We start from the raw sequence: 23906 nt of genomic DNA, 5'->3' as shown, positions 1-23906 counted from the left end.
CGCGCCCTTTGGAAGAGGCGCAGCAGTTGCTGCGTCTGTTCCAAGGGTGAGTTCTAGCTGTGAAGCCGGAACTGCAAACCGTTAATGTTAATTGTTAATTTTAATGATTGATTACGACAATTGACTCGGATGAAAGTGATTTAATGTATTATTTACATATGATGGTGTCATAAAAACAGTAAAACATGAATGAGACGGAAATAAACGAATTAATTATGAAGGGACGATGTTAATGAATAATTAATTAAACTAACTAAACGAACGGACTAATCAATTACTAAACATGATGAATGACGAATTTAATAACTAAACAGGATGCAAATATATCAACAATGAATCCCAGAAACTCAACATGATGAAATTGAACTTCTAAAACTCGAATTGAATTTAATGACAAAAAACCCGCAAATATTGATTATAAGGGATTTGAGTCGGATTTATGATGATTAAAACATGTGAATGAATAATATACAACATACATGTGAATAATATACTATCATGATGAACGAATTAACAGACGAAGCAAAACAAAAGAAATATTTTGATACGAATTACAGAGGACGGAGGAAGAAGAAAAGAAGCAGGAACTGCGGCAGCCTCACGAAGAGGCGCGGCAGGTGCTGCGCTCCTTCAAGAGGCGCAGCGATTCTTGCGTCTTTTCTCGACGTCTGTCTCTCTGGAAATCCGTAAAAACGAGTTTTAAAGACGGTTTTAGAAATCGGTTTTAAGGAGGTACTTTCGACGTGAATCTTACAATGAGGATACGATGAAATAAATAACAATAAATAAAAGAGAGATATACACCCTCAGACTTACATGTTGACGAAACGAGATGAACTAAGAAGATCGATTAGTGAATGCTCGACGCGAATGCAAGGAAAGAATGCCCTCGTGAGAGGAAAACGATTTAACAAGTTGATTAATTAGATTGATTGAGTGTAGTGGTCAAATTGGTCGGTCATGCAACGGAGAGGTCGGGTACCCGGAAGATCCGAGCTTACGTGGTCGAAGGTTCAAGCACGTAGGCGCCAATTAGTAAGAACAAAGTCTAGAATGCAAAGGGAGAAGAGAAGGGCGGACACTCGCGTGAGAAATATGAGGAGCGAAGGCTCCTATTTATACTAATCACACGGAGGTTTAGGGTTTCGGAGACTCTTTGGAAGTGAATCTCGGAAATATATAAAAAGATACGTAAATCATGCAAAGAAGGGCACTGGGAAGAGGCGCAGCGATCATCATCGTCTCTTGGAAGAGGCGCAAAGACTGCTCGCGTCTATTCCCAGGAGGTTTCCTCCTGATTAAGAAAGATTTCCGTGTTTAAGTTATGGTAGGACGGAATTGATTCGATTATCCTTAATATCTTACGTAAATATTACGGGATATTATTTGCCAAAAGATAAAATTTGAGGAATATGGAATAGAAATATCCGGAACAATCCAGAACATTCTGACTCGGGATTTAACAGCTATCAGAAAATGGAGACGGTTTTTGACCCGGACTCCGAATGCACTCTAATTACTGTCAAAACGACCGTATCAGGACGTAGATGACAACTAAGAGGTTGACATTAATATTTGAGCAATCACTTGACGATAATCTTACGAATTGTCACAAATCGTTCCGCGAATCAAACATGCGGCCCAATCATCACCGGGTGGTTTGCGAGAGGTGCAGAAACGAGGTATCTACACTCTGATACCAAGTTAAGCGGATCTTTTTACAGTACCAACATAGTATAAGAACGAGGACGCACACCCAAGTGCTCATTATAAGTGATTGGGATATTACCACGAAATTGTTTAATCTGAATCGTAATCGTACGGAGATGACAAAAAACGCCTAGCGCCTATCCACGGCATAACGGCAAAACGGTGTCTCTCCTTCCGCAGTTATCAATTCAGTTTGAACAAAATGCGTACCCTCACTAAACCTTCTTATTTTATGTTGATAGGTAATAAAACCATCTTAAAATAATAACACATCCATGGTTTCGTATATAACTTAATCAAGTGTCGTCATAATTCAACAAAGGATTTAGCCTATTAGGCTCATCCTTTGAGTAAATTAATATAAAATTAAAACAAGAAAAAATAAAAACAAGAAAACTTACAAACTTAGATTGTGCTCAGTATAGAAGACTAACGGTTGACGAGATTTTATTAAAAAGAAAGAAGATTTTACAAGGGAGAGAGAGAGAGCTAATATATACTCCCTCCTATTCTTCTTTTTCTTCCCTTTGGATGGGGCACAATATTTAAGGAAGAGAATAAAATATGAATTGTGAATTGGGTGGGGTTTGGTGATAAGAGAGAGGAATGAATAAAATAAGGAATTGTGAGTTGGGTGGGGTTTGGTGATAGGAGAGAGAAATGAATAATTATGAATTAAATAAGGAATTGTGAGTTGGGTGGGGTTTGGTGATAGGAGAGAGGAATGAATAAAATAAGATTAAAAGTTTCCAAAAAAGGAAAGGGGAAGAAAACCTGAATAATCCGTTTTAGGAAATAGGGAAGAAAATAGAGAATAGGAGGGAGTATATATATAGGGGCGGGGTCAGGTGCGAACTAAAGTACGGTGCGAACTGTACGAACTAAGGCTCTGTCACGGTATCTCACGCAAAAAGTTAACAGCTACTCCAAATTAACTGTTATCCTTTTCTATTCCGTATTCCACCTCCCTCCCTCCACTCTCCTCTCTCATCACCTATCCTCACCTGCTGTCGCCGCCGCCGGCGAGATTCAACGATGCTGGCGCACCACTGGTGACCAGTGTCGGCCTCGGCGCATCCCCTTCTTTGGTACTTATTTTCGTTAACCATGAGTCATGACCTCTATATTTCCCTGCCTTTCCAACACCACCGGAGGACTCATTTCACAAGAATCGGCTGAAGAAAGTTGAACTTTCCAATCTTGATCATAAAGCTGCTTGTTCCTGGATCTCTCCTGGTCAAGCGATTTTGCATGAAACCTTTTCAAAGCCTATTGATTTTGATTTCAGCAGGCAAATTGTATTGAAGGCATCTGCTTCGATTGCCTCCTTTTTACCAGTTACTGTACATCAACCTGGGGATGGTAATAAGATTGGTGGTTATTGGTTTGACTTGGAGAAAGTTCCTGTTTATTTTCTCGCGATTCTTCATATCTCTTATCATTTTAAATCTCAGATTCTATTATAGTTTTCGTTTTGGTCACTTTTTTTAATCTCATTCTTTCCATAAATTTGATATACAAAGATGATTATGGTGATAAGTTTTAGCTCATACGAAGGGGAAGGTGATGTGGTCGTTATGGTGGTCACAATGGTGAGAAGTAGCGGCGGAGTGGGGGAAGTGTGTTGACGACAAGGGGAAACGAGAATGTTGATGGGTCGATTTGGTGTGTCACTGGTGAGCATGAGTGCGTGACATTGGTGTTTGGCGTTGTGTCACCTGATTGTCGGCATTGTAGGCGGTGGAGATCAGGTGGTTCTGGCAGTACTTGAGCATGAGTGCTGCTAGCTTTAATGACATATTCTTTTTGATGGATCTTGCCAGGTATTCTTATGTTTTGATCATTGCTTAATGTCGCAATTTATCTTGATCTACCTTTTACAAATTGTTGTTATGAGTCTGGGTTTTCCTGGTATTCATGTATAAGTCTAGATCCCAAATGCATCATCTTTATTCAGAATTAATTAAACAATCATTTAAATGACCCAGATGAAATCCCGGTTTTAAATGATGATTCGTGTTGTCGATCGCAAATGATTTTGGGACTCATGACACTTTATTGTCATTGCTGTTAAATTTGTAGAATGAAAACCTTTTGTCGTTACTAAGCTCCATAATGGCTCACTAAACAGGCTTAGCTCGACACAATTGGAAACAATATGTTTGTGTTGCAAGCACAAGGGTACTCCGCAATTTGCGGGAGCCCTTCGTTCACTGGAGTAATGTTGTCAAAAATCATAACATAGGTACTCAACCGCATACCTATGCCCATTAGACTATCTAATGCCTTGGTTTGGTTTTGGAGGCTAGCAGCCCTAAGTCAGTCAGATGGTAAGTGAAACCTTGGCTTTCACTTTCCCAGGGAAACAAACACTAACCCTTGCAGTAAAGACTGATCCTATGGCTTTGGAGGATTACTTGTTCTTATGAATGACTTCAGCGCATTTTTTTGTCTCTTTTGTGTCCATCTTCTTCTGTGAAATTATCATACCTCTCTTTACATTTTCACCTTTTCACCTTTTATCAGAAATTTCAAACGTTTGAAATTACTAGATATATAACTTTTAACTTGCAAGATACACTTTTTTAAGGTACTAGATACATACCTTTAACTTGGTGGATACACTCATTTAAATTACTAGATATATACCTTTAACTCGATAGATACATTTTTTTAAGCTATTAGATACATATATTTAGCTTGCTAGATACATTTCTTTAAATTACTAGATACATACCTTTTAACTTGCTAGATACACTTCTTTAATTTACTAGATTCTTAAAGGGTGTATCTAGCTAGCTAGAGGTATGTATCTAGCCACTTAAAGAAGTGTATCTAGCAAATTAAAGGTATGTATCTAGACTCTTAAAGGGGTGTATCTAGCTAGCTAAAGGTATGTATCTACCAACTTAAACGAGTGTATCTAACATGCTAAAGGATTGCATCTAACAACTTAATAGAATCAAACAAAGGGGACATGTAACCTAAATTTAAGACGGGAAAGGGTTTAGGGTCGGCTACGAAAATTTTGGGCATTGCAGTCGAGTAGCAGTTATTTAGTGGGTCATTTTACTTCATATTCTAAATCAAGGAATAATGATACTTTGGCTGCTTTGATATTGGATAGTGAATTAAATTTTGGTTGTATTTGGTCATTATTCTGGTCTCTTCTTAACAGGGAGTCAGGAGGGAAGTTGAGATTCATGTTGCTACTAGAATACCAAACAAAGTCGGTAATAGACGATGGTAATGATATTTATTAATTCTATACCAGGAAAATAATCTTCAACAAACTCAGAGACTTCAGCTACTCTTGAAGAACCCAGCACATTTTGAAATGAACAGTCAACTTCAACTCGACTTGAATCTAAGATGCGGAAAAGTCATAATGTGAAAGACATGACAAGCTTCGAAAATGTGGGTATAAAATCGAAAAAAACAGCTCGGTTTCCAGTGCTGAAAGAATCAATTGGCCATACTAAGGTCGAAGTAATAGCGGGAGCTTTGTTAGGGCTCCTTGTAAGCTTGATCGTTAATGCTAGTATTTGATTTTTGCTATTGTTCCTAATTATTTTCCTAATATAAAGATTTGATGCGTCAAACTTTGATGTCCAATGAAGAGGACAGTGGAAAGCAAGTGGGTGCTAAATCTTATCTTGTGGTGAAAAGTATCTATTTAAAGAACTTAAATGAGTGATCTATCGAGTTAAAAGGTTGATCTAATAACTTAAAGAATGTATTTAGGTAATTAAATGTATATATCTAAAGAACTAAATAAGTGTATCTAAAGAAATTAAAGGGATGTATCTAGAATTTAAATGAGTATATCTGTAGCAGTTAAAGAGATGTATCTAACAACTTAAAGAAGTGTATCTAGCTATTTAAAGAGGTGTATCTAGTAACTTAAATAAGTGTATCTAGCAAGCTAATGGCACGTATCTAACAACTTAAAGAAGTGTATCTAGCTAGTTAAAGGTATGTATCTAGTAACTCAAATAAGTGTATCTGGTAAGCTAAAGGGATGTATCTAGTAATTCAAATAAGTGTATTTAAATGTTTATAATTTGTTCTAAAAGTACCAGAGTACAAAATTCAAAAAAACTATTACAACTATCCTCACTATAATCTGAGATTACATCTTAGCAAGATAAATTACATCATAGCAAGAGTATTTGTAGGTCTACATTAAAATCCAAGATCAAGAATGGACAAGTATCGGCGTATCGCAATATCTAAACTTGTCAGCAACACATGTATCTATTACTACCAGATACACATGCTAATAACTATCGGATACACAAATCGATTTGTGTATCCGAGAGTAATATCATATGTATGCGGAGTGGTAATTTGTGTATCCAACTCTCACCATAAGCCCACCATCACCGCCAACAGCTGCATCCCCGATTAATCTCAGACGAATACTCCGGCAAGTACAGTCGCCTCTAGTGATGATCCTAACTTCACAGCGAGCACCAATAAACTGTTGACCCAATAGTTTGTTTTTGTCGAACCAAACACAAGCAGCACTCGACCCAAACACCGTCACCTCCGGCCACCAGATACGCCAATTTGACCCATTCTGTCAGCACTCGACCCAACCACCGCCGCTACCACTGTCACCACCACCCCTATTAGATACACATGTATCCGGTAGTAAGACGAAGTGTATCCGCTGAGGTATTTTATGTATCCACTGCCCCCACCTTCACCACCACTGCTGCCGCCACCACTATACCGCCGCCACCACCACCACAACCAAAAATTAATGACTAACATCACCACCGCCACACACTAATGACCCAAATAACACATTCCCACCCCTAACTAACACCACTTATTGTCGCCCATCACCATCACAAACACCCACCATTATCAGCTATCGCCGACGACCACCAATACTCAGGCCAGCAGTACCACGACCATAGCAGGCGACATAAATGACATCACCAAAACGATAGACGACGCCGGTGAGATAATCAGAACCACGACACTGCCACCACCACCACTCACCCGTGACTACCACCAGACCGCGACAACATAACCTAACACCATCATAATCACCCTCCTCGACGAACACCACGTAAACAACCGTCTTTCTCCCATAACCACCACGCAATCAATAATATCGAATACCTTTCTTCATCGTTTTTATATTAATAAGATCTGCAAATTTAAAGTTCAGATATGAAAACGACGTCGCCGGCAAAGTTTGGAATAATCGTCGAGATGAAAACGACGACCTTACACACAGTATTTTTTAATTGAATTTCGTTTATTAATGGTTAGATCTACAAAAAAGGACAAGAAATTTCCAAAAAACAATACTTCAGGTGCTCTTGAGTATACATTCCGAATCTAACCGTGTCAGAATCAGCCGGAAAATATGTCGCTGACACCGGCGACGGTGAATTTATGCCTGAAATAAACAAAGGCGGTGATGTTGTGCAGATGCAAGGGGAGGTTCAATAGTGCGAGAAGAAGGTGAGGAGGAGGAGGAGTTGGTGTTGTCTGTGGCTGCCGGAGCTCCGGTGCCGACGTCAAAAGGTAAGAGAAGAAGTTGTGTGTGGGAGGTCAGTGAGACTGAGAGTAGTGGTGGGGTTATAAGGAAAAAGTACGGAGTTATTGGGGTTTTAATCTAGACCCTTCATTTGTTTAATCTAACCGTCCTTATTAAGTTCGTAAGTTCGCACCGAACTTTAAGTTCGCACGAGATCCCATTTATATATATATATAGGGGTATATCGGGATCCGGTGAGTCCGGGGTTTTAAGTGAGTCCGTCCTATTATTATACACCGTCAGATCTAATACTGTTGGACGCCCCAGATTGCGCCACGTCAAGCTGCACAATTATAACTAAAACCATTAGACGCCTCTTTCTCTGTCTCCAATCTTTTCCAGTAAAAATCCCCAAAATCAAGTAAAAAAAATTACGAAGAAGATTTCCGAGGAAATTCACCATTAGGATTACTAATCTTCTTCTGATTCCGATCCCAATTCCAATGATTCTAATCCTTCTGATTCTTCACTCAAATCCATGTTTTTTCGTCCCTTTGGCCAACAACAAGTTCTACAATCCTTGAAGATGGTACACGTGACTCCTCTTTCGAAACTTTTTGTTTCGTCCGTTCATTTATTGTCTTGGATTATTTGTAATTTGATTCCGTGTTAATTTTGTGCTTAATTGTTGATTTTTATTTCAGATTTGGAAAATTAATTTGATTTTGATTGATCTTTTCTTTTTCTTTCAACTGATATACTGTCTCTATCTTTGTTTATGATATTTATTTTGATTCTTCTGATGACGAGCTTGATTGATGATATTTTAACATACAATATATAATTTTAGAATTTCAAGTTTCAAATGAAATCACAAGCAGGTTCATCTTCTCGACGTGTTTGTCATTGTAATACATATTTAATGTTATTGTAATATATATTTAATGTTCATATAACATGAATTTTATTATCATTGAAAATCTCATGGCCATAACCTAGAAACATATCCATCGTCTCATATAGAAACTTATTCTTGTGCAATGTAAAGTGTTGATTAAGCAGTTATCTAGAATTGGTCGTTGAGTATATTTGTTTTATTTTTGTTGAATAAGAAGTGGATCAAGTCCCTAAATAAAATTAGAGACATAAAAGGGGACATTTCTCGGCCAAGAAACCTCACTAATCTCTTGCTGTAGAATCTGGACAAAGGATTTGGTGGTTCCTCCATAGTCTCCCTTTGTTCATGTTGCTCAACTGCAGAATTTGTTAGCTATGGAGTATGATTCATTGTTATTATATAGAGTAACTAATGTTACTATGTTGAGTTACAAGTGCTACTTTATTACTTTATTAATTCTTGTTTAAGACGGACGCTTAAGCCGGGTCAAAAATACTTATGCGGGATGAATATGGCAAAGCAAAATGCATTATTCACATTACTCCATTGTGTTACAAGTGCTACTTTGTTACTCTTTAGAATATTCATTTTCAAAATTAGTGTTACTCTATAGTGTAACTATTATTACTCTATAGAATTATTGACATTACTCCATTGAGTATAAATATTCAATATTAGTTTCAATATTTGTTCAAGGCTATTAGCTCAATGGTAGAGCAATGTACAAATCTTGTACAAAGATGCGGGTTCAAATCCCGCATAGCCTAATTATTCATTGTTACTACATCAAATAACAACTGTTACTTTATGAAATTAATGTGATTAATCCAACATTGCCTGCAACGAGCCCAAAATGTTTCTCTAACCAAGTTTGTCTTAATTAGCCAAAAAAATAAATTTAAGATATGGTCTAAATCATAGAATTTTTCCTTCGTCTATGTGGGATTTGGACCCACATCTTGTGTAATAACATAACACTCTACCATTTGAGCTAATAGACGTCAAAGTACAAAGATCCAAATGACAATAGATAAATGTCGACGTACTAGCTAGTGGGCTCGTAGTTTATTTTTCTCTCTTGTACACTTTAAGAGCTAAGTTAGTTCATTCATTTAGTACTCATGGCAATAGCTTGATAAGACTGGTTCATATGCTTAAGGTTGAGTATAACAGTTCCTAGGCAAATAACTCTTGGTGAAGTGATGCTCTGTTTTCTCCATTAAACACTGACTCATAAAACCATAGAATACTAACAGTACAGTATACTCATACACGAAATAACCTCTGGAACTCTAAAATGGCTAAGCGCGCAACTATGTGAATAGAATACATGGAATATATAGTGTAAAAACAATCAATATTAACAACTTATTTATGCTATGAGGGACTCGAACCCACATCTATGTGAATAGTTTTACATCGCTCTACCATTGAGCTAATAGCATTTCGTAATTGAACTACATATTGGAATTTACAATTTGTGCTATTCTTTTGCCAAGTAAAAAAAATGTTAGTAGCTAGTATTCAGTTAATGCTACTGGTGAGTCAATAATTTAAGCGTTAGCTTCTTCCAGCTTAAAAAATAAGACACAATTACATACCAATAGATATGCTTCATTCTCCAAAGATAAGTATAAAAGATTGTTTGATTAACATCAATTCTTTACAATATACAATAATGTTGTGCTCAAAGGTAATCAATTATGCACCACAAATTCTCATTGAAGACATGACATATCCGTCACAAGCTTGTGACGGATACCATTTTACCTCACAATGTACCCACTTTTTCTCTCTCTGCAACACTATTCATGTGGTCCCCTTTCTCCACTAACCCATTTTGTTACCATTTTATCTCACAAAATATCCGCCACAAATGGTAACCCGTCACAAGGGAGACCAATTGATTATGCACAAACACTACTTTGGTTACAATCTGTACAAATATGCAACATAAAGACCAAAAGGTAATGTAAGAGATATTGGTCTTAACAAATGCAAAAGAGATTCTACCATAAGTAAAGATCAAGATTGTCTTTCGATATAATATCAAGTATGTAGTTGCCTTTGCGACACTCGGTGAGTCCTGTTTCTTATTAGGGTCTTAAAACCCACTACAACAGCTTGATGCTGCAAGAGAGATGCGACCTTTTATCATTTTGTCTTGACAATAGTAGTTGAACAAAATCAATTGAGAAAAAAAGGTTACAATCAGAATAACATTACAGTAATATTAATATAACACCCCTATATAATTAAAGTAACATTCTTATACCATTAAACTAACAGTAGTTACACACAGGTTATAACTTATAAGCACTGAATACTCGAATAGCATGACACCAGATGTAATATGCAGTATCTTACAAAATGTAGCACGCTATCCAAGAGACATGTCATAAACTCACTTCAAGAATGATACCGTTACTGTGACACGAGAAAACCATTATTGTAACAAAGTATATAACTGTTATTGTAACACGAGTAAAATATACATTCCACGCATTATACATCTCATATTCTTATTATAGCATTAGAGTAAAAGAACACCATTCTTCCATTATCGCAATTCGTCATTGAGTAACACACTTATATCGTTAAAGTAACACACTCAAACCATTAGAGTAACACACTCAAACCATTATAATAACTATACCTTTATAACACACCAATACCACAATTTCACCAAGTAAAGTGTAAGCAAGCACAAGCACAAATACAAAGAGTCGCCCGTCATTAAGGATCGAGATAGCCATTCAATAGGATGTACTGGATTGCGTTTGCGAGATTTTACACTCACCCTATGAATTACAACAATAATAATAACGTATCACAAACCCCAAATCTTTCTGTAACAAAGCTATGCAAGTATCGTAACACGCTTACAAGTATTATTGTAACACAAGTAGACCATTACCGAAACACAGTGATACAGTTATTGTAGACGAGTTACAACATAAGCATAAACATTCATTAAATAAATAACAGGTTGATAATTAGGACACTCATAGTATACATTAGTACATTACTCAACGACTATATCATGTATCATAGTAATTAATCAAATCCGAAATCAGGAAAATGACAAAAATGCAAACATAATCAATTCAAACTAAAGTTCTCTAATTTTTTAGATATTGAGCAAATAATTATCATAATCGTCATAATAAGAGAAAATGAACCATTGATAAGCATATTGAAATTATGAAGATCGATAAGAAAAGTAATTGAATTGCGAGAAATGTTCTATTTCATCATAAGAGAAATGAAATTGAAGAACCTGGAGAATCGTAACAAGCGCGAATCGAAAGCTTGATTCGATGAAAACAAAACTAGAGATGAATAGCGATTGTAGGAAAAAGTGCAGAAAATGCCTAAATCGAAAGGAACCACATAGATGATTGTAGATGAGGATGAAGATCGGCTTAAGCACCTTTACACAAATAAAACATGGAATCGTGTAAGAACAGTTAGAGTAATCGAAGAAGCAGAAGCAGAAAAAATAAAGATGAATAAGAAGAATTAAACAAAAATTGAAGATGATAAAGAGGATTCACTGGAAAATTGAAGATCATCGTGAAGATTATGAGCAAGCTGAATAAAGAGGTGGAAATTGGAAGACAGAGAAAGAAGGGAGAGAAAGTTTTTCTGAATTATGAGTGAAGTTGTGAAAGATGACGGGTTTATATAGCTTATAATTACAATGTAAATCTTAGATTAAATCTGAGTCATTCGATTGAGATGATCAAATGGCTAGGATTGGTAGGACGGACTCACCCTAAGAGCTAGACTCAATAGATCCTAATTATATATATATATATATATATATATATATATATATATATATAGATATATATATATATAGAGGTTGAATCATGTGAGACACCTTTCTTAGGGTGAGGCGGCTGGACACCTTCTAAACCATTGGATCTAAAAACTAATAACGCACTAGATAATTCCACGTGTCTCGTACAAAACCAAATCTAACAAACACCATTCACGTCATACTTCTTCAGTTACTCCACTGACTCCACACTCTTCACTTTCTCTCTCTTCATCTCGTCTTCTCCTCCGTCACTTTTCTCCTCTCTTCTCCGAAATCGACATTCATAGAGAGAGAATAAGTGTCGGAAAACAAACAAAAAAAATTCATGATTTAGGCTTTTTGTGATATTCCGCAAAATATAAACCCTAGAATTTGGGGAAAAGAGATGACGGATGTTGTACTACATATCTATGATGTGACGAACAGTGGATCCGAAAAGATGAACAACGCTATTTCCAACATTAATAAGCTCTTCAAAGATGGTATTGGTTTTGGTGGAATCTTTCATAGTGCTGTTCAGGTTTAATTTTGTTTCCATTTTTGCTGTTTTTTTCATAATTTTTGAATTTGTCTGGTTTTTGAGATGCAGATTTGCCTCCCTGTGAAACAAAAAGGAAGAAGAGATGGTGGCGGTTTGGGAACAATTGATTCTACAAGAATATGTGGCTGCTTTTGGCCTTGTATATATGGCTTTGGATTGGATGGGCGCAGTTGCTTTGACGTGCAATAATTATCATTCTTTGATTATCCATACTCTTTTAAAATCCCAAAGGGACCTTACTGTAGCTGTAACAGTAAAATATGATGTTTTTGCCTATTTTGCCCCTCTGCCTTTCTTTATTATTTATTTCTCCTTCCTGTCTCACTCTCTCCTATTAACGTTTCTGGCATCTTTGCCTCTCTCTTTCTCTTCCTCTCTGATGCGATTTACTTCTTTCATTTGGCCTCTTTCTCATCTGACATTAAGCCTCTCCAATTCCGTCGCCTCTATTACCTCTTCAAGAAATAGCTTATCAAATATCAAATCGACAACAATGGCGCTCACGAATTCATCCCGGCTGATACACGTAGCAGTAGCAGGTAAGTTGCTCTGTTCATATTCTGAATTGTTTCCTACCTGTTAACTATTTTGAGATGGATTATTGATTTTGAGTTAAATTTAATAAGTTAATTTATTTTTCTGGGTTGAAATTGATTGCATGCAATGGGATTTGGGGCTTTTTTTAGGTTTAAAATTGTTTGCATGCAAAAAATTGGGCCGATTTTAAAATTTTGGATACGGAGAGTTCGAATAGAGGAAATAATAGCAAATTGGACATGTGGTTTTTGTTTGGAAATGGTTGATTGAGGAACAAGTTTAACAATTTCGTGGGTTATAGGGCTAGGGTTTATATGAGTGATCAGATTGTGCGATATTGCGAGCTATTCTCTGTTTTGATGCTTTTGTTGTTGTTTTAAGAGTTGGGATTGTAGGCATAGTTTTATACTATTTTCTTTATTACCTTAATTTGTTGTTTTGATTTTATACCGTGTTTTTTGTATTGTTATGGTACTTTTTTCTTTATTAAATGATTATGAAGATCAATCAATGATACATGTTTGAATTTTCACCCTCCTTTTTCAAACTCTTCGCACACCTAAGAGTTGTCGCTGACTCAGTATATAGAGTTGATGCAATCTGAAGTTTGCAGTCTACGCATCTCTTTTAAGTACAAATGATTTGATGATTGTTTATGGCAGGTTAGCTAAAGATTGCACTATGTTGCCTGGAAAAATGTGCCGAATTTAGTCCCTATGTAAGTGTACTTAATCTAACATTGGTGTTGCATGAGTTAAATTCCTCGTCTTTTTATCGCAATCTATAGCTGGAAGTCAGCGAGGATATGAATATCAGTGAAATAGCATTTTCATGCAGTAGACACAAATTTATTTTTGCACTCACGACTTTTTTCCGGTAACATGGCATGTGATCGCGCTATAAAGCTGCCTGATATTATGAAGGTAATATGAGGTGAGATCTAGCTTGCTGTTACATAATTTTAGATGCTTTGAATCTGCTCAGGTTGTCTTTACAACTTTGTGTCCTTTTGTTTTCTGACACAGGTATTGTATTAAGTGGGTATCAAAGACCTAAATACACAAAGAAAAATCTTGATGGTGTATACAAGCTAATGGAGCATCTGATTCGAGAAACTTCTTAAAGCCGAAAAAAGATATACCTGCAGCGCTGAAAGGTATTACTCCTTCCATCTCATTTCTACTCTTTTATAATTATTTGGATTCATAGTCTCACTTCGGTATGTATCTGTTTATCATCCCTTTTACTTTTCGCTTTAAATTGATTACATGCACCTTATTACTTTGTCGGGGTGGTGGTTTTTTTGGCAGATTTATGTTGTTGATTACCTGGTTTTGTCAGGTATTTTGCCGAATTTTCACACTTTTTTAAGGATTGTTTGTTTATATAATAATGTTATTTTCTATTTGAGATTTGCACTTCCTCCGTCTCGGTCATTTGTTTACTTTTTATATGTTTTTGTGTGAGGTATTTTAATTTGAGGCAAACACGATTGAGACGGAATGAGTATAAGCTAAAATTGTGTGAAGTAGTTTTCATTTGAATGAAATATGTTGTTAGTGGGGTATTCTCCATTGTACCCCGAATTCAATGGGGGCAGTACTGTAGTAAACCATTTGAGGGGTTATTTGAGTTGTGTTATGTTGATTATGTGTTCAGTTAGAGTGATGGACTTTTGTGTGTTTTGTGAATAAAATCATGTTGTCGAGATCAGATTAGGCAAGAACATTGCGATTAGTAAGCATTTTTAGTGAGAAAATCGAGATTAATAAAGTTGCTGAATGTCATGTTCAGAAGGTTGGATGTATTTAGCGTTTTGACAAAATTATTGATTTAGTTTATTTGTGACAGTCAAACATGATAATTTGAATTACCGGGGGAGCAGGGTTAATCTCCTCCCACCTGGTGGGTAGGTTGATGTAAAACGAGAAGAATGAAATAATTATGTTTCCACGAACTTAATTCTATGCTATCCAGTAATAATTTATAAAGGAAACTTACAAAAAATCACAGCACAATTAGAATTAGCTTAAAGGTGTTTGGGTGTTAGGCGTGTATGTAATATAACAAATCATTTGGCTGGTTGCCTGGTTATAACCTAGGCATGGTTTAGAATATCACTATAATTTATATGACATGATCTTAGGTGTGAGACTTAACTTACCAATAATATATTTATATGATAAATACATAAGAACTTGGGGTGGTCTCACATGTGAGACTATCTCTTCCAAGATCCACTCTTTAATATGACTATATGAGGATGAAGGTAACCATTGGCTTTTCTGCTCGAAGTGTGCAGTTAGAGTTGGCCAATTGCCTGTGGTGAGGCTGCTGCATTAACAAGTCAGGGTGAGGGAGAGGTGTTGTCAGATGTATGCCGAGGTCTGTAAAGAAGTGGCTAACCATTGTCTTTTTGATTCGTGGTGCATGAGGCATTGGACAAATAAGTCAAACATTGCATGACTGGTAACAACAAAGCTAATACTGAAAATTGAGGCACAATCGCTAGGTTAGATCTATAAGTGGTTATTTAGAAATTAAACCGACTGATTTTCTACTTAGAAGTCTTCTGGAATCAAACTTCATTCCGATATGTGTGATAGATTTGCTGCATCACGTTTTGAATCAAGCAAATTTGATTCTTCAGGTTATTTTGTGAAAAGATATGAACTTTAATGTTCTGCTTTTGCTGAAACAAATGTTGAATGTCTGACAATTCATCATTTTACATGAAAATGTCTGATGTTATGAAACTTGTTGATCTTTATTTAGCATCTATTGTTGATGCATTCGGGTTATCAATCTATGCTTTCCCCTTTCTCTTGTATGAATGTCTATAAATGAACAGTTGTTGCCTCACAGATTTGGCACTCAAATTGCCTTACAACAAGATTGCAGACAGTAAAGGCCATTAAGGATGGATGAAAAAAGAAGGCCAACACTTTATTTTCCCTGACGGAGGCACTATGTTTCCTGACGGAGCAGTACAGTATATAGAGAAACTTAAGCAGTATATTCCAATTACAGGTGGAGTCTCGAGGACAGCTCTCGACATGAAGGTTAATGTCGCACGTTGGCATAAGTGATAAAGTAAATTCAGTTTTAATTTTTCAAATAAATTGTTATGGGACGGTCTTTCATGTGAAGCCAACCTCTGACGAATTTGTTGTTGTCTCATATGTGAGACTTTCTCATACAAGAATTGTTGGTAGTTTCAGACATGACTCGAATTGAGATAACCAGGTCTTGAATTTCTAAATCTTCAGCTCGATTGCAGAGTGAACGGCCAAGACAAAGGAGAACCCATGCAACCTGTTCTTCCGGATGAGAAGAAGTCGGGAAATGAGAGTTCAGATGAATTAGCTGAGAACATCCTTAAGTGCTTATTGAGTATTTTCTCGAGAGTGCGCAAATCTAGGAGAACATTAAGCTTGGAAAGTTTCACTTCAGTGACTACATTATCCTCTCAAAGTGCTCAAGAGCCTGAGCTTCTCAATCCATATAAAATTTGTTCACGATTTTCTGATACGGATGTGGGTCCTTACAAGAACATGTATTCAATTGATGATCGTTCAAATAAACCCAAAAAGAATAGCTAAGTGCTTGTTTTTAATTCGGCGACTCAAGTAAGCTTTTCACCTTTCACTATTAGTGTCCTATATGATTATAACTATCTACAATGTGCCCGTTTTGATTGTCCTATTAATTTGACATTTCAGAATTCTTATCTCAAAACTTGGCTCGCTCAAATTGCAAAGACTCACTCATCAGGAAAAACTGGCATTCTGGATAAATATCTACAATTCATGTATGATGAATGTATGTTATGAACTACATTGTACACCTACATTTTCACGCCGTTTCGATGTTACATGAACTAGAGTAGCTTTTATTTCCGCCTTTTTATATACTAGCAGTAAGCCCTGAGCTTGGTACTTTGGTTCTGACATTTCTTGAACAAGGAACACCAGAAACTCCGGAGACTGTCATAGCCTTGATACAAAAGGTACTGCTTGAATATTAATATAGTATTCTCGATTGAATTAGACGTAGTTTTTATCTTCTTTAAGCAATAAATTAGACGAGTTTTCATAATGTAATTTTACTTGACTTACTTCACAGGCAACAATAAATGTGGGGGGACACCAACTAGGTGCCTTAACAATCGAATACTTCATACTGAGGTTACCATACCACTCAAAATATGTACGTCAAGTCATTTTCACTTAATTAATGGATTTTATTCTGGCTACAGACCTACAGTTACTGCATTTTCATTCCCTTTCCTTAACCACATGATATTAAATTTATTTATTTTCCTCAGATGTTCTCGAAAGGAGTGAAAAATGACGAGATGATTGCAAGAAGTGCGTTTGGATTAGAGCTCTCAGAACCTTTGGTTACATTTGCACTGTCTTGTGAAAGTTGGTCTCTCCTGCTGTAAGTTTTAGAGATCAGTGAAGTAATTGTTTTAACTGTTTTATAAATTGAACCATGTTCGTGTTATCTATCATTATCATTGTTATTACCATAGTGTCGTGCTTATTAAGAGGCCCCTGCTAAAAGCGAGTAGGGGGTCATATGTACTTAATATTTCCCCAACAGAGACTGTTTCCATAAGACAGGAATTGAAAATGGAAAAATCATCTACTCCTCCCTCCATTTCCGTCAATAAGCTCCACTTGTGCAAAAATTCTCACAAAAAAAATGCTAACGGGGTTTATTGACTGAACTAAAAGGTGTATATCTTTGGTTCCGTTAAAAAATGGATAGACATAGCCATATTCCTATAAACCCTCATATTTGTCGGACGAATTTGGTGCTGTTTTAGCCTCTTAGGCTGTTCAGAGTGATGAGTTTGACGATATAGATGACGATGGTGATGATGATTGTAGGGAAGATGATGGGTGGGAAAAGAGAGCAGTGATTATGACGATGAAGGTGCCAATAAGAAAGAACCAAAGAGAGCGATACGAATTTCTTACACACTCAAATTGCAAGTAATATTTTTCACTTAATCTTTCTTTTCGACTACATATTAATTGAAAACTTGTGTTAAATGCTGGAATTTATTGTTGTTTTTCTTTCTTTAGTCGATTTATGCTGGTTATAATGTCATTTAGTCGCTTAATTTCTCATTATGGTTTCATTGATTAGCATTAGAGTGCAAAGAGAGGTGAATGCCTTAAGGGTGCTTATTAATACTAAATGAAGTCGTAATTCTAATAGGGCAAGAGTGAATTGTTAGTTAGGTCATTTTCTTTTAAAATAAATCAGTCCAGATTAAAGCGTTACAAATGAAGCTTGGAAGTTTTTTTTTTCCTAGCGAGAATAGTCTAAATGAACACTCAAAAAGGTACGTATTTCTGGAATCGGTATTCTATTGTTAGTGGCAAGCTTCGCAATGCATACGAGATAGAGAATAGAGGACTTGGTGATGGGCTTACGGATAGAGAGTATAATACTTGGTGATAGACTTGTTGTGAGGACAATGTATTTTGTTTATCTAATGACAATGATGTAGCATAGGATTTTATCCTCAATAGCGTTATATCTGTATTTTTCAGTTGGTGCAAGATAGGGGGTATAACTAAGCCATATGAGTTCAAACTTGGATGTTGGATGAACTTGTGATCACCTCAGAAATCTAAGCTTGAGCACGAGCCCAGCTCAGAGAAAAGTTTCAGCTCTAATTGAGGTCATTTAATCAAATATATACATAATTGTACCATACAATTATAAACCATACAGCTACCGTACATTAAAATAATAAACCATAATAAAACGAGCAAAAAGAGAGAAAAAAGGAAGGAATTTTGAACTTATTGCGGGCTTGTGGTCAGATGATACTTCGCCCTTGATGCTGGTTGGCCCTTTTGTTGTACTTTCAACTCTAATAATTATACCAATACTCCATTAAAGTTCAAATCTATGACGCACGAAACTCAACTATAGTCTGTTTGTTATTGGTAGCAGAAATTTGCAATAAGGCTCATCAAAATGTAGCCGTAGAATAATCACCTGAAATGAGTTCTAAGGAAAATCAAAGGAGAAGAGGACACTTAAAGCTTATACGCCTCCTTTTGATATTTTAGCTTTTTGTATTTCTTCTATAGTTCAATATAATACTACCTTTTTGCTGTGTTTTTTCTTTTTGATACATTAGTTTTCCTGAATATTTTTTGTTGCTTAGGTATATTATTTCCTTTAATTTCAGCAATGGGATTTTGGACAAATAGGATGTGGATTTTGAAGGGAGAAATGGTGTCAAGGTGCTCTGGGTATTGACCACAGAATTGGAGAAAGTTAAGTGTGACGGTAAGTGGCAATTTGGAAAATAATTGCTCACGGATTCACGATAGCACATCTTGAAAGCGATTCAAGCAACTCAGTATCTAAGATTTATCTTGCCAATTTATATGTTTTACTAGAAAGATAGATGTATTTGAAACTTTGAATTGTAATTTTATAATGATGAGGGAATGAGAAAAATTATTGTAAACTTTTTTTTATAACAACTAATAAGTGAGGTAGACCAATTTTAATGACATGGATCTAAATCAGGTACAACTCTTTTAAGCGGTGGAAACTTTGGAACCTCTTAAAGGATTATGAGGATGAATTTTTCATGCTAATAAGCCCGAGTATAGGAGATATGGGTGATTGAGTCAATGATACCAGATGTTGGAATGGGGACAATGGCGGAATGGGATAGAAGCGGTGGAGATAGACAACTAAGGATGATCCAAATATGACGTGATGTTTAGTGGGAGAATAGGGGGCACGATACTTGGGTAGATAATACCACGGAAAACCATGATGCATTTTGTTGCTATACTTCCGACTTACTTTCGCTTAGCATTTCACCAAATTGGGGCACCGCGCCCGATAGGGCGCGGTGCAACAACTAGTATACTTAAAATGGAAATCATGGTGTAACTGTGTAGGCGATGAGAAATTTCGTTGGCACTAAACTATATGTATCCAGTAGGTAATCCTGTAATAGGTATGCTTTTTGATCTCGCATGCCTTTATTGTAATGTGCCCCTAAATAAAACTTCACTGTAATTTTTCAAATCTCATGAATATTATAGACGACCTGAATTTTACAGAAGCAAATCCCATGCCCGCATGTTTCCATCAAACATCTTCCAAAGATTTTGTCTCCGTAAACCATAAATTACAATAGGTTGTATACATATTCCATTTTCAATTGTGGGACAGTTTCAAAACGCTTTTGTACCTACTTGTAACATCATGGACAACATTCTCATCGCACACGAACTTGTGCACAAAGGTTAACATGAAGAATAAGGGTGAATTTTTTACAAGGTACCCTGTTCAGCCGCACTCGACCATATCACCTGAAATCCTGAATAGCCTTGAAGGCTCTGCTTATATTAATCGGTAATTCTACTTGGACTGTCTGCAATTGCACTAAGCCTTAGAACAGTCTCACTAACGAGTTAGCATTGTTCCTCCTGTAACTCCATGAATGGTGACAGCAACAAAGAAAAGAGATAGGACGAGTGAGTATAACTTGTGCATTGCTATAAACTGCATTGCTATAAACTGCATTTGTTCGAGTCCTGCATTTGTTCGAGTCCGGTAATTTTAGTTTATTTTTTCCGTATACCGTCTTGTGAAAATCGGAGTTCTTACCTCGGTTCTGGATGCATGCTTTGGTTGTTTGTTTGTCTTGGTGTTATGCCACCCTAATTAACTCATGGTTATTTTCTCTGCAGGTTAAACAAATATAAATATCATCTAAATAATTTTTTGACTAATATCATCTATTAGCTCAAAAGATAGAGCATTGTGCTATAGCGCAAGATGTGAGTTCGAGTCTCATATAGATGAACAAATATAAATATAGGATTTTAACCATTTATGATGACCAAGTTTCACAAAACAAGCTCTAAGATTCATTGAACAAGGTCTGAGATTCACAAAACAAAGTTTGAGATTCACATAATAAAGAAAAGAGCAAAATAGGTGATTTTAACCACTTATGATGATCAAGTTTCACAAAACAAGCCTTAAGATTCACTGAATAAGGTATGAGATTCACAAAATAAGGTTTAAGATTCACTAAATAAGGAAAAGAGCAAGAAACGTGATTTTAACCACTTACGATGACCAAGTTTCACAAAACAAGCTCTAAGATTCACTGAACAAGGTCTGAGATTCACAAAACAAAGTCTGAGATTCACTTAATAAAGAAAAGAGCAAAATAGGTTATTTAAACCACTTATGATGATCAAGTTTCACAAAACAAGCCTTAAGATTCACTGAATAAGGTATGAGATTCACAAAATAAGGTTTGAGATTCACCAAACAAGGAAAAGAGCAAAAAACATGATTTTAACCACTTATGATGACCAAGTTTCACAAAACAAGTTCTAAGATTCACTGAACAAGGTCTGAGATTCACAAAACAAAGTCTGAGATTCACCTAATAAACAAGCCCTAAGATTCACTGAATAAGGTATGAGATTCACAAAATAAGGTCTAAGATTCACCAAATAAGGAAAAAGGCAAAAAAGGTGATTTTAACCACTTATTATGACCAAGTTTCACAAAACAAGCTCTAAGATTCACTGAACAAGGTCTGAGATTCACAAAACAAAGTTTGAGATTCACCTAATAAAGAAAAGAGCAAAATAGGTGATTTTAACCACTTATGATGATCAAGTTTCACAAAACAAGCCCTAAGATTCACTGAATAAGGTATGAGATTCACAAAATAAGGTCTGAGATTCACCAAATAAGGAAAAGAGCAAAAAAGGTGATTTTAACCACTTATGATGACCAAGTTTCACAAAACAAGCTCTCAGATTCACTGAACAAGGTCTGAGATTCACAAAACAAGGTCTGAGATTCACCAAACAACAAAATCCACTCAATTCCTGATTGAGAAAGAGAATGAAAGGGGAGAGAAATTGAGAATGCCATTTTTCGTCTAAATTTTTGGCACATTAAAATAATTTTAGTCCCATCCAGATAAATTGTTTACGACCAATACACAAATTTGTGTTTTTCCGACATATTAGTTCGCCACTTCATTTTAGACCAAAAATTGACATGTTACCGTGGTATCGACACTTCAGTAAGTCAAAGTAACATAGACTCGTCTTGACCGATGCTTGAAGATATAGTCAAGCTTGGGAGATATCCTTGAATTGCCTCGCTTTAAGTCTTGTACACCAATTTAATAATTTTAACTGCATATTCTGACTTTCATTTGCTTGGCAAAAGGCATAAATCAACAAATTGAATTTGTCTCGTCACCTAATACATCCACTTTCGAATCGGAAAACAAAGAATCCGTACAAAATTAAAAATCAACTCATAAATGAAGCACAAATTGAGTCTGCCATATATATGCATTCATCTCAGGAATTCAGACTTGCATTCCGGTTTCTCCATCACCGTAAACCTGCAAATAAGCTTCACCAACAACTCGGGTTAGATTTTGCATTATTTGAATCTAATCTCGTATGATTTTGAAAACAAAATAGCAGGATAATGCCGATTATCAGAGTCAAAAGGGACAACGTGAATGAGATTCGATTAACTTGAATCAGGAATTGGACTGACTAACGACTTAAAAACTGCAGTAACGCCAGTAACTATCAGTGTCCGGAACGACGCCGTAGGATCAGTTGTTATGCTTGATCGGAATTACGTAGGAGTTTTTATTTTTTATTTATTTTGTCGAGTTTCCTTTTTTAAAATAATAATTTAAATTTAAATAAAGAGGTGTACAGCGGAGAATAGAGATGGCATCGTGTTATATAATAATTTAAAATAATAGTTTCCTTACCTCCGGAAAATCGATCTGAAAACATATGGAAGCTATGTAGGTCTCTCCTCTGCTCTCGAAAATATGTTCAGCGGCTTTACAATGGGTAAGATTCCTATGCATTTGCTTTCAATCATTGTGTTGTCTTGTTGGCGTCTTTTTTAGTTATGTGTTGACAATTTGGTGAGTCCGCCGCCTCGCCATAATGAGGTGCCTCACCGGATCCGCCTCTATACATATATATATATATATATATATATATATATATATATATATATATATATATATATATATATATAGTTGTGTGAGTTTTCTTGAGGTCAAGTTTGGAACTCGAGTCAACGCAAGTTTATTATTCAATTATGTGATGATTGACTAATGAAATTTTATATCTTATTGTAATGTGATTAAATAAGAATTAATTTAATGATTAAGAGTTAATGCATTAAATTAGTTGAGGTTTTGTATATATTTTGAGGTAGAAGAAATTGGTTAATATATTTACAAAGGAGTTGTAAATTATCTAAATTGGGCATTGTAGGACCCATTATATATTGATATAATGGTAAAATATTACTTAAAAGTTAAGTGTATAGTACTTATTAATTTGTATCATATAATTGTTATATGATCACATTAATACTTAATTACACAAGATAATTAAGCATACGATTTAAACGCATTTGTCGGACAAATACGGAAAATCAAAACGGACCTATTTTGCATAGGTGATCGTTTTTTTTAGTAGACAAACATAATGATGTTTGTTCTTTTCTAAAATCACACTTTACTAGTGAAAGTGACTAGTCCTACAAGCTTTAATCATTATGCATTCCACTAACACACTACCCATTATGCATGACACTATTTTAAGTGTAAAATTTACCCACATAAGGGTGTGTGTGCCGTGAGGTTCTATGAGGGAGAAAAAAAAAGTTGTTTTTATTTGTCCTCTATAATTCACATGCAAACCTCTCACTATTATCTCACTACAACCATATTAGATTATCTAATTATTAAGGTGGTAATTTAAATAATATTAAGGGTTATTACTTACAGAATTACTCTTTCACATACGGAATTTAC

The 23906-nt window shown here is 35.8% G+C and overlaps 1 protein-coding gene and 2 long non-coding RNA genes across 13 annotated transcripts; 2 read left to right on the top strand and 1 right to left on the bottom strand.

Moving 5' to 3' along the window:
* Positions 1 to 2650: 2650 nt before the first annotated feature.
* On the top strand, positions 2651 to 5359 carry LOC141611687 (uncharacterized). Its single transcript, XR_012528698.1, has 2 exons — positions 2651 to 3533; positions 4889 to 5359. It is a non-coding gene; the product is annotated as an uncharacterized LOC141611687 (long non-coding RNA).
* A 4342-nt stretch (positions 5360 to 9701) lies between these two features.
* Positions 9702 to 11881, bottom strand: LOC141611685 (uncharacterized). Of its 2 annotated transcripts, none has more exons than XR_012528697.1 (2): positions 11389 to 11881; positions 9702 to 10238 (listed from the first exon to the last, which is right to left on the bottom strand). It is a non-coding gene; the product is annotated as an uncharacterized LOC141611685 (long non-coding RNA). The 2 variants fall into 2 exon arrangements; XR_012528696.1 differs by lacking the exon at positions 9702 to 10238 and adding an exon at positions 10300 to 10535.
* Positions 11882 to 12801: 920 nt separating this feature from the next.
* Positions 12802 to 19565, top strand: LOC141611684 (uncharacterized). Of its 10 annotated transcripts, none has more exons than XR_012528694.1 (13): positions 12802 to 13014; positions 13675 to 13730; positions 13918 to 13945; positions 14038 to 14168; positions 14323 to 14353; positions 15878 to 16074; positions 16293 to 16641; positions 16735 to 16823; positions 16978 to 17021; positions 17138 to 17221; positions 17340 to 17455; positions 17911 to 18015; positions 19233 to 19565. XR_012528694.1 is itself a non-coding variant. In XM_074430275.1 (12 exons), exons 7-12 carry the CDS (start codon positions 16822 to 16824, stop codon positions 19252 to 19254), a joined length of 429 nt encoding a protein of 142 aa, XP_074286376.1. In that variant the 5' UTR covers positions 12802 to 13014; positions 13675 to 13730; positions 13918 to 13945; positions 14038 to 14168; positions 14323 to 14353; positions 15878 to 16074; positions 16293 to 16821; the 3' UTR covers positions 19255 to 19565. The 10 variants fall into 10 exon arrangements, 6 of the variants coding, with proteins under 6 accessions (XP_074286376.1, XP_074286372.1, XP_074286374.1 ...); XR_012528692.1 differs by having other exon boundaries at positions 16282 to 16641; XR_012528693.1 differs by having other exon boundaries at positions 15878 to 16105; positions 16282 to 16641.
* Positions 19566 to 23906: the final 4341 nt, after the last annotated feature.

Source organism: Silene latifolia, chromosome 11 (genome assembly GCF_048544455.1).
Source record: "Silene latifolia isolate original U9 population chromosome 11, ASM4854445v1, whole genome shotgun sequence".
Lineage (NCBI taxonomy): Eukaryota > Viridiplantae > Streptophyta > Magnoliopsida > Caryophyllales > Caryophyllaceae > Silene > Silene latifolia.
The sequence above is the reverse complement of the archived record's forward strand: the minus strand, read 5'-3'. Positions and strand labels throughout refer to the sequence as shown.

What these genes read in the sequence shown, in the direction of transcription:
- LOC141611684 (XM_074430271.1), top strand. An exon ending in TCATAGCCTTGATACAAAAG is followed by an intron (nt 17,022 to 17,137) that starts GTACTGCTTGAA and finishes CTTACTTCACAG; the next exon opens with GCAACAATAAATGTGGGGGG. An exon ending in CTTACACACTCAAATTGCAA is followed by an intron (nt 18,016 to 19,254) that starts GTAATATTTTTC and finishes TTGGACAAATAG; the next exon opens with GATGTGGATTTTGAAGGGAG.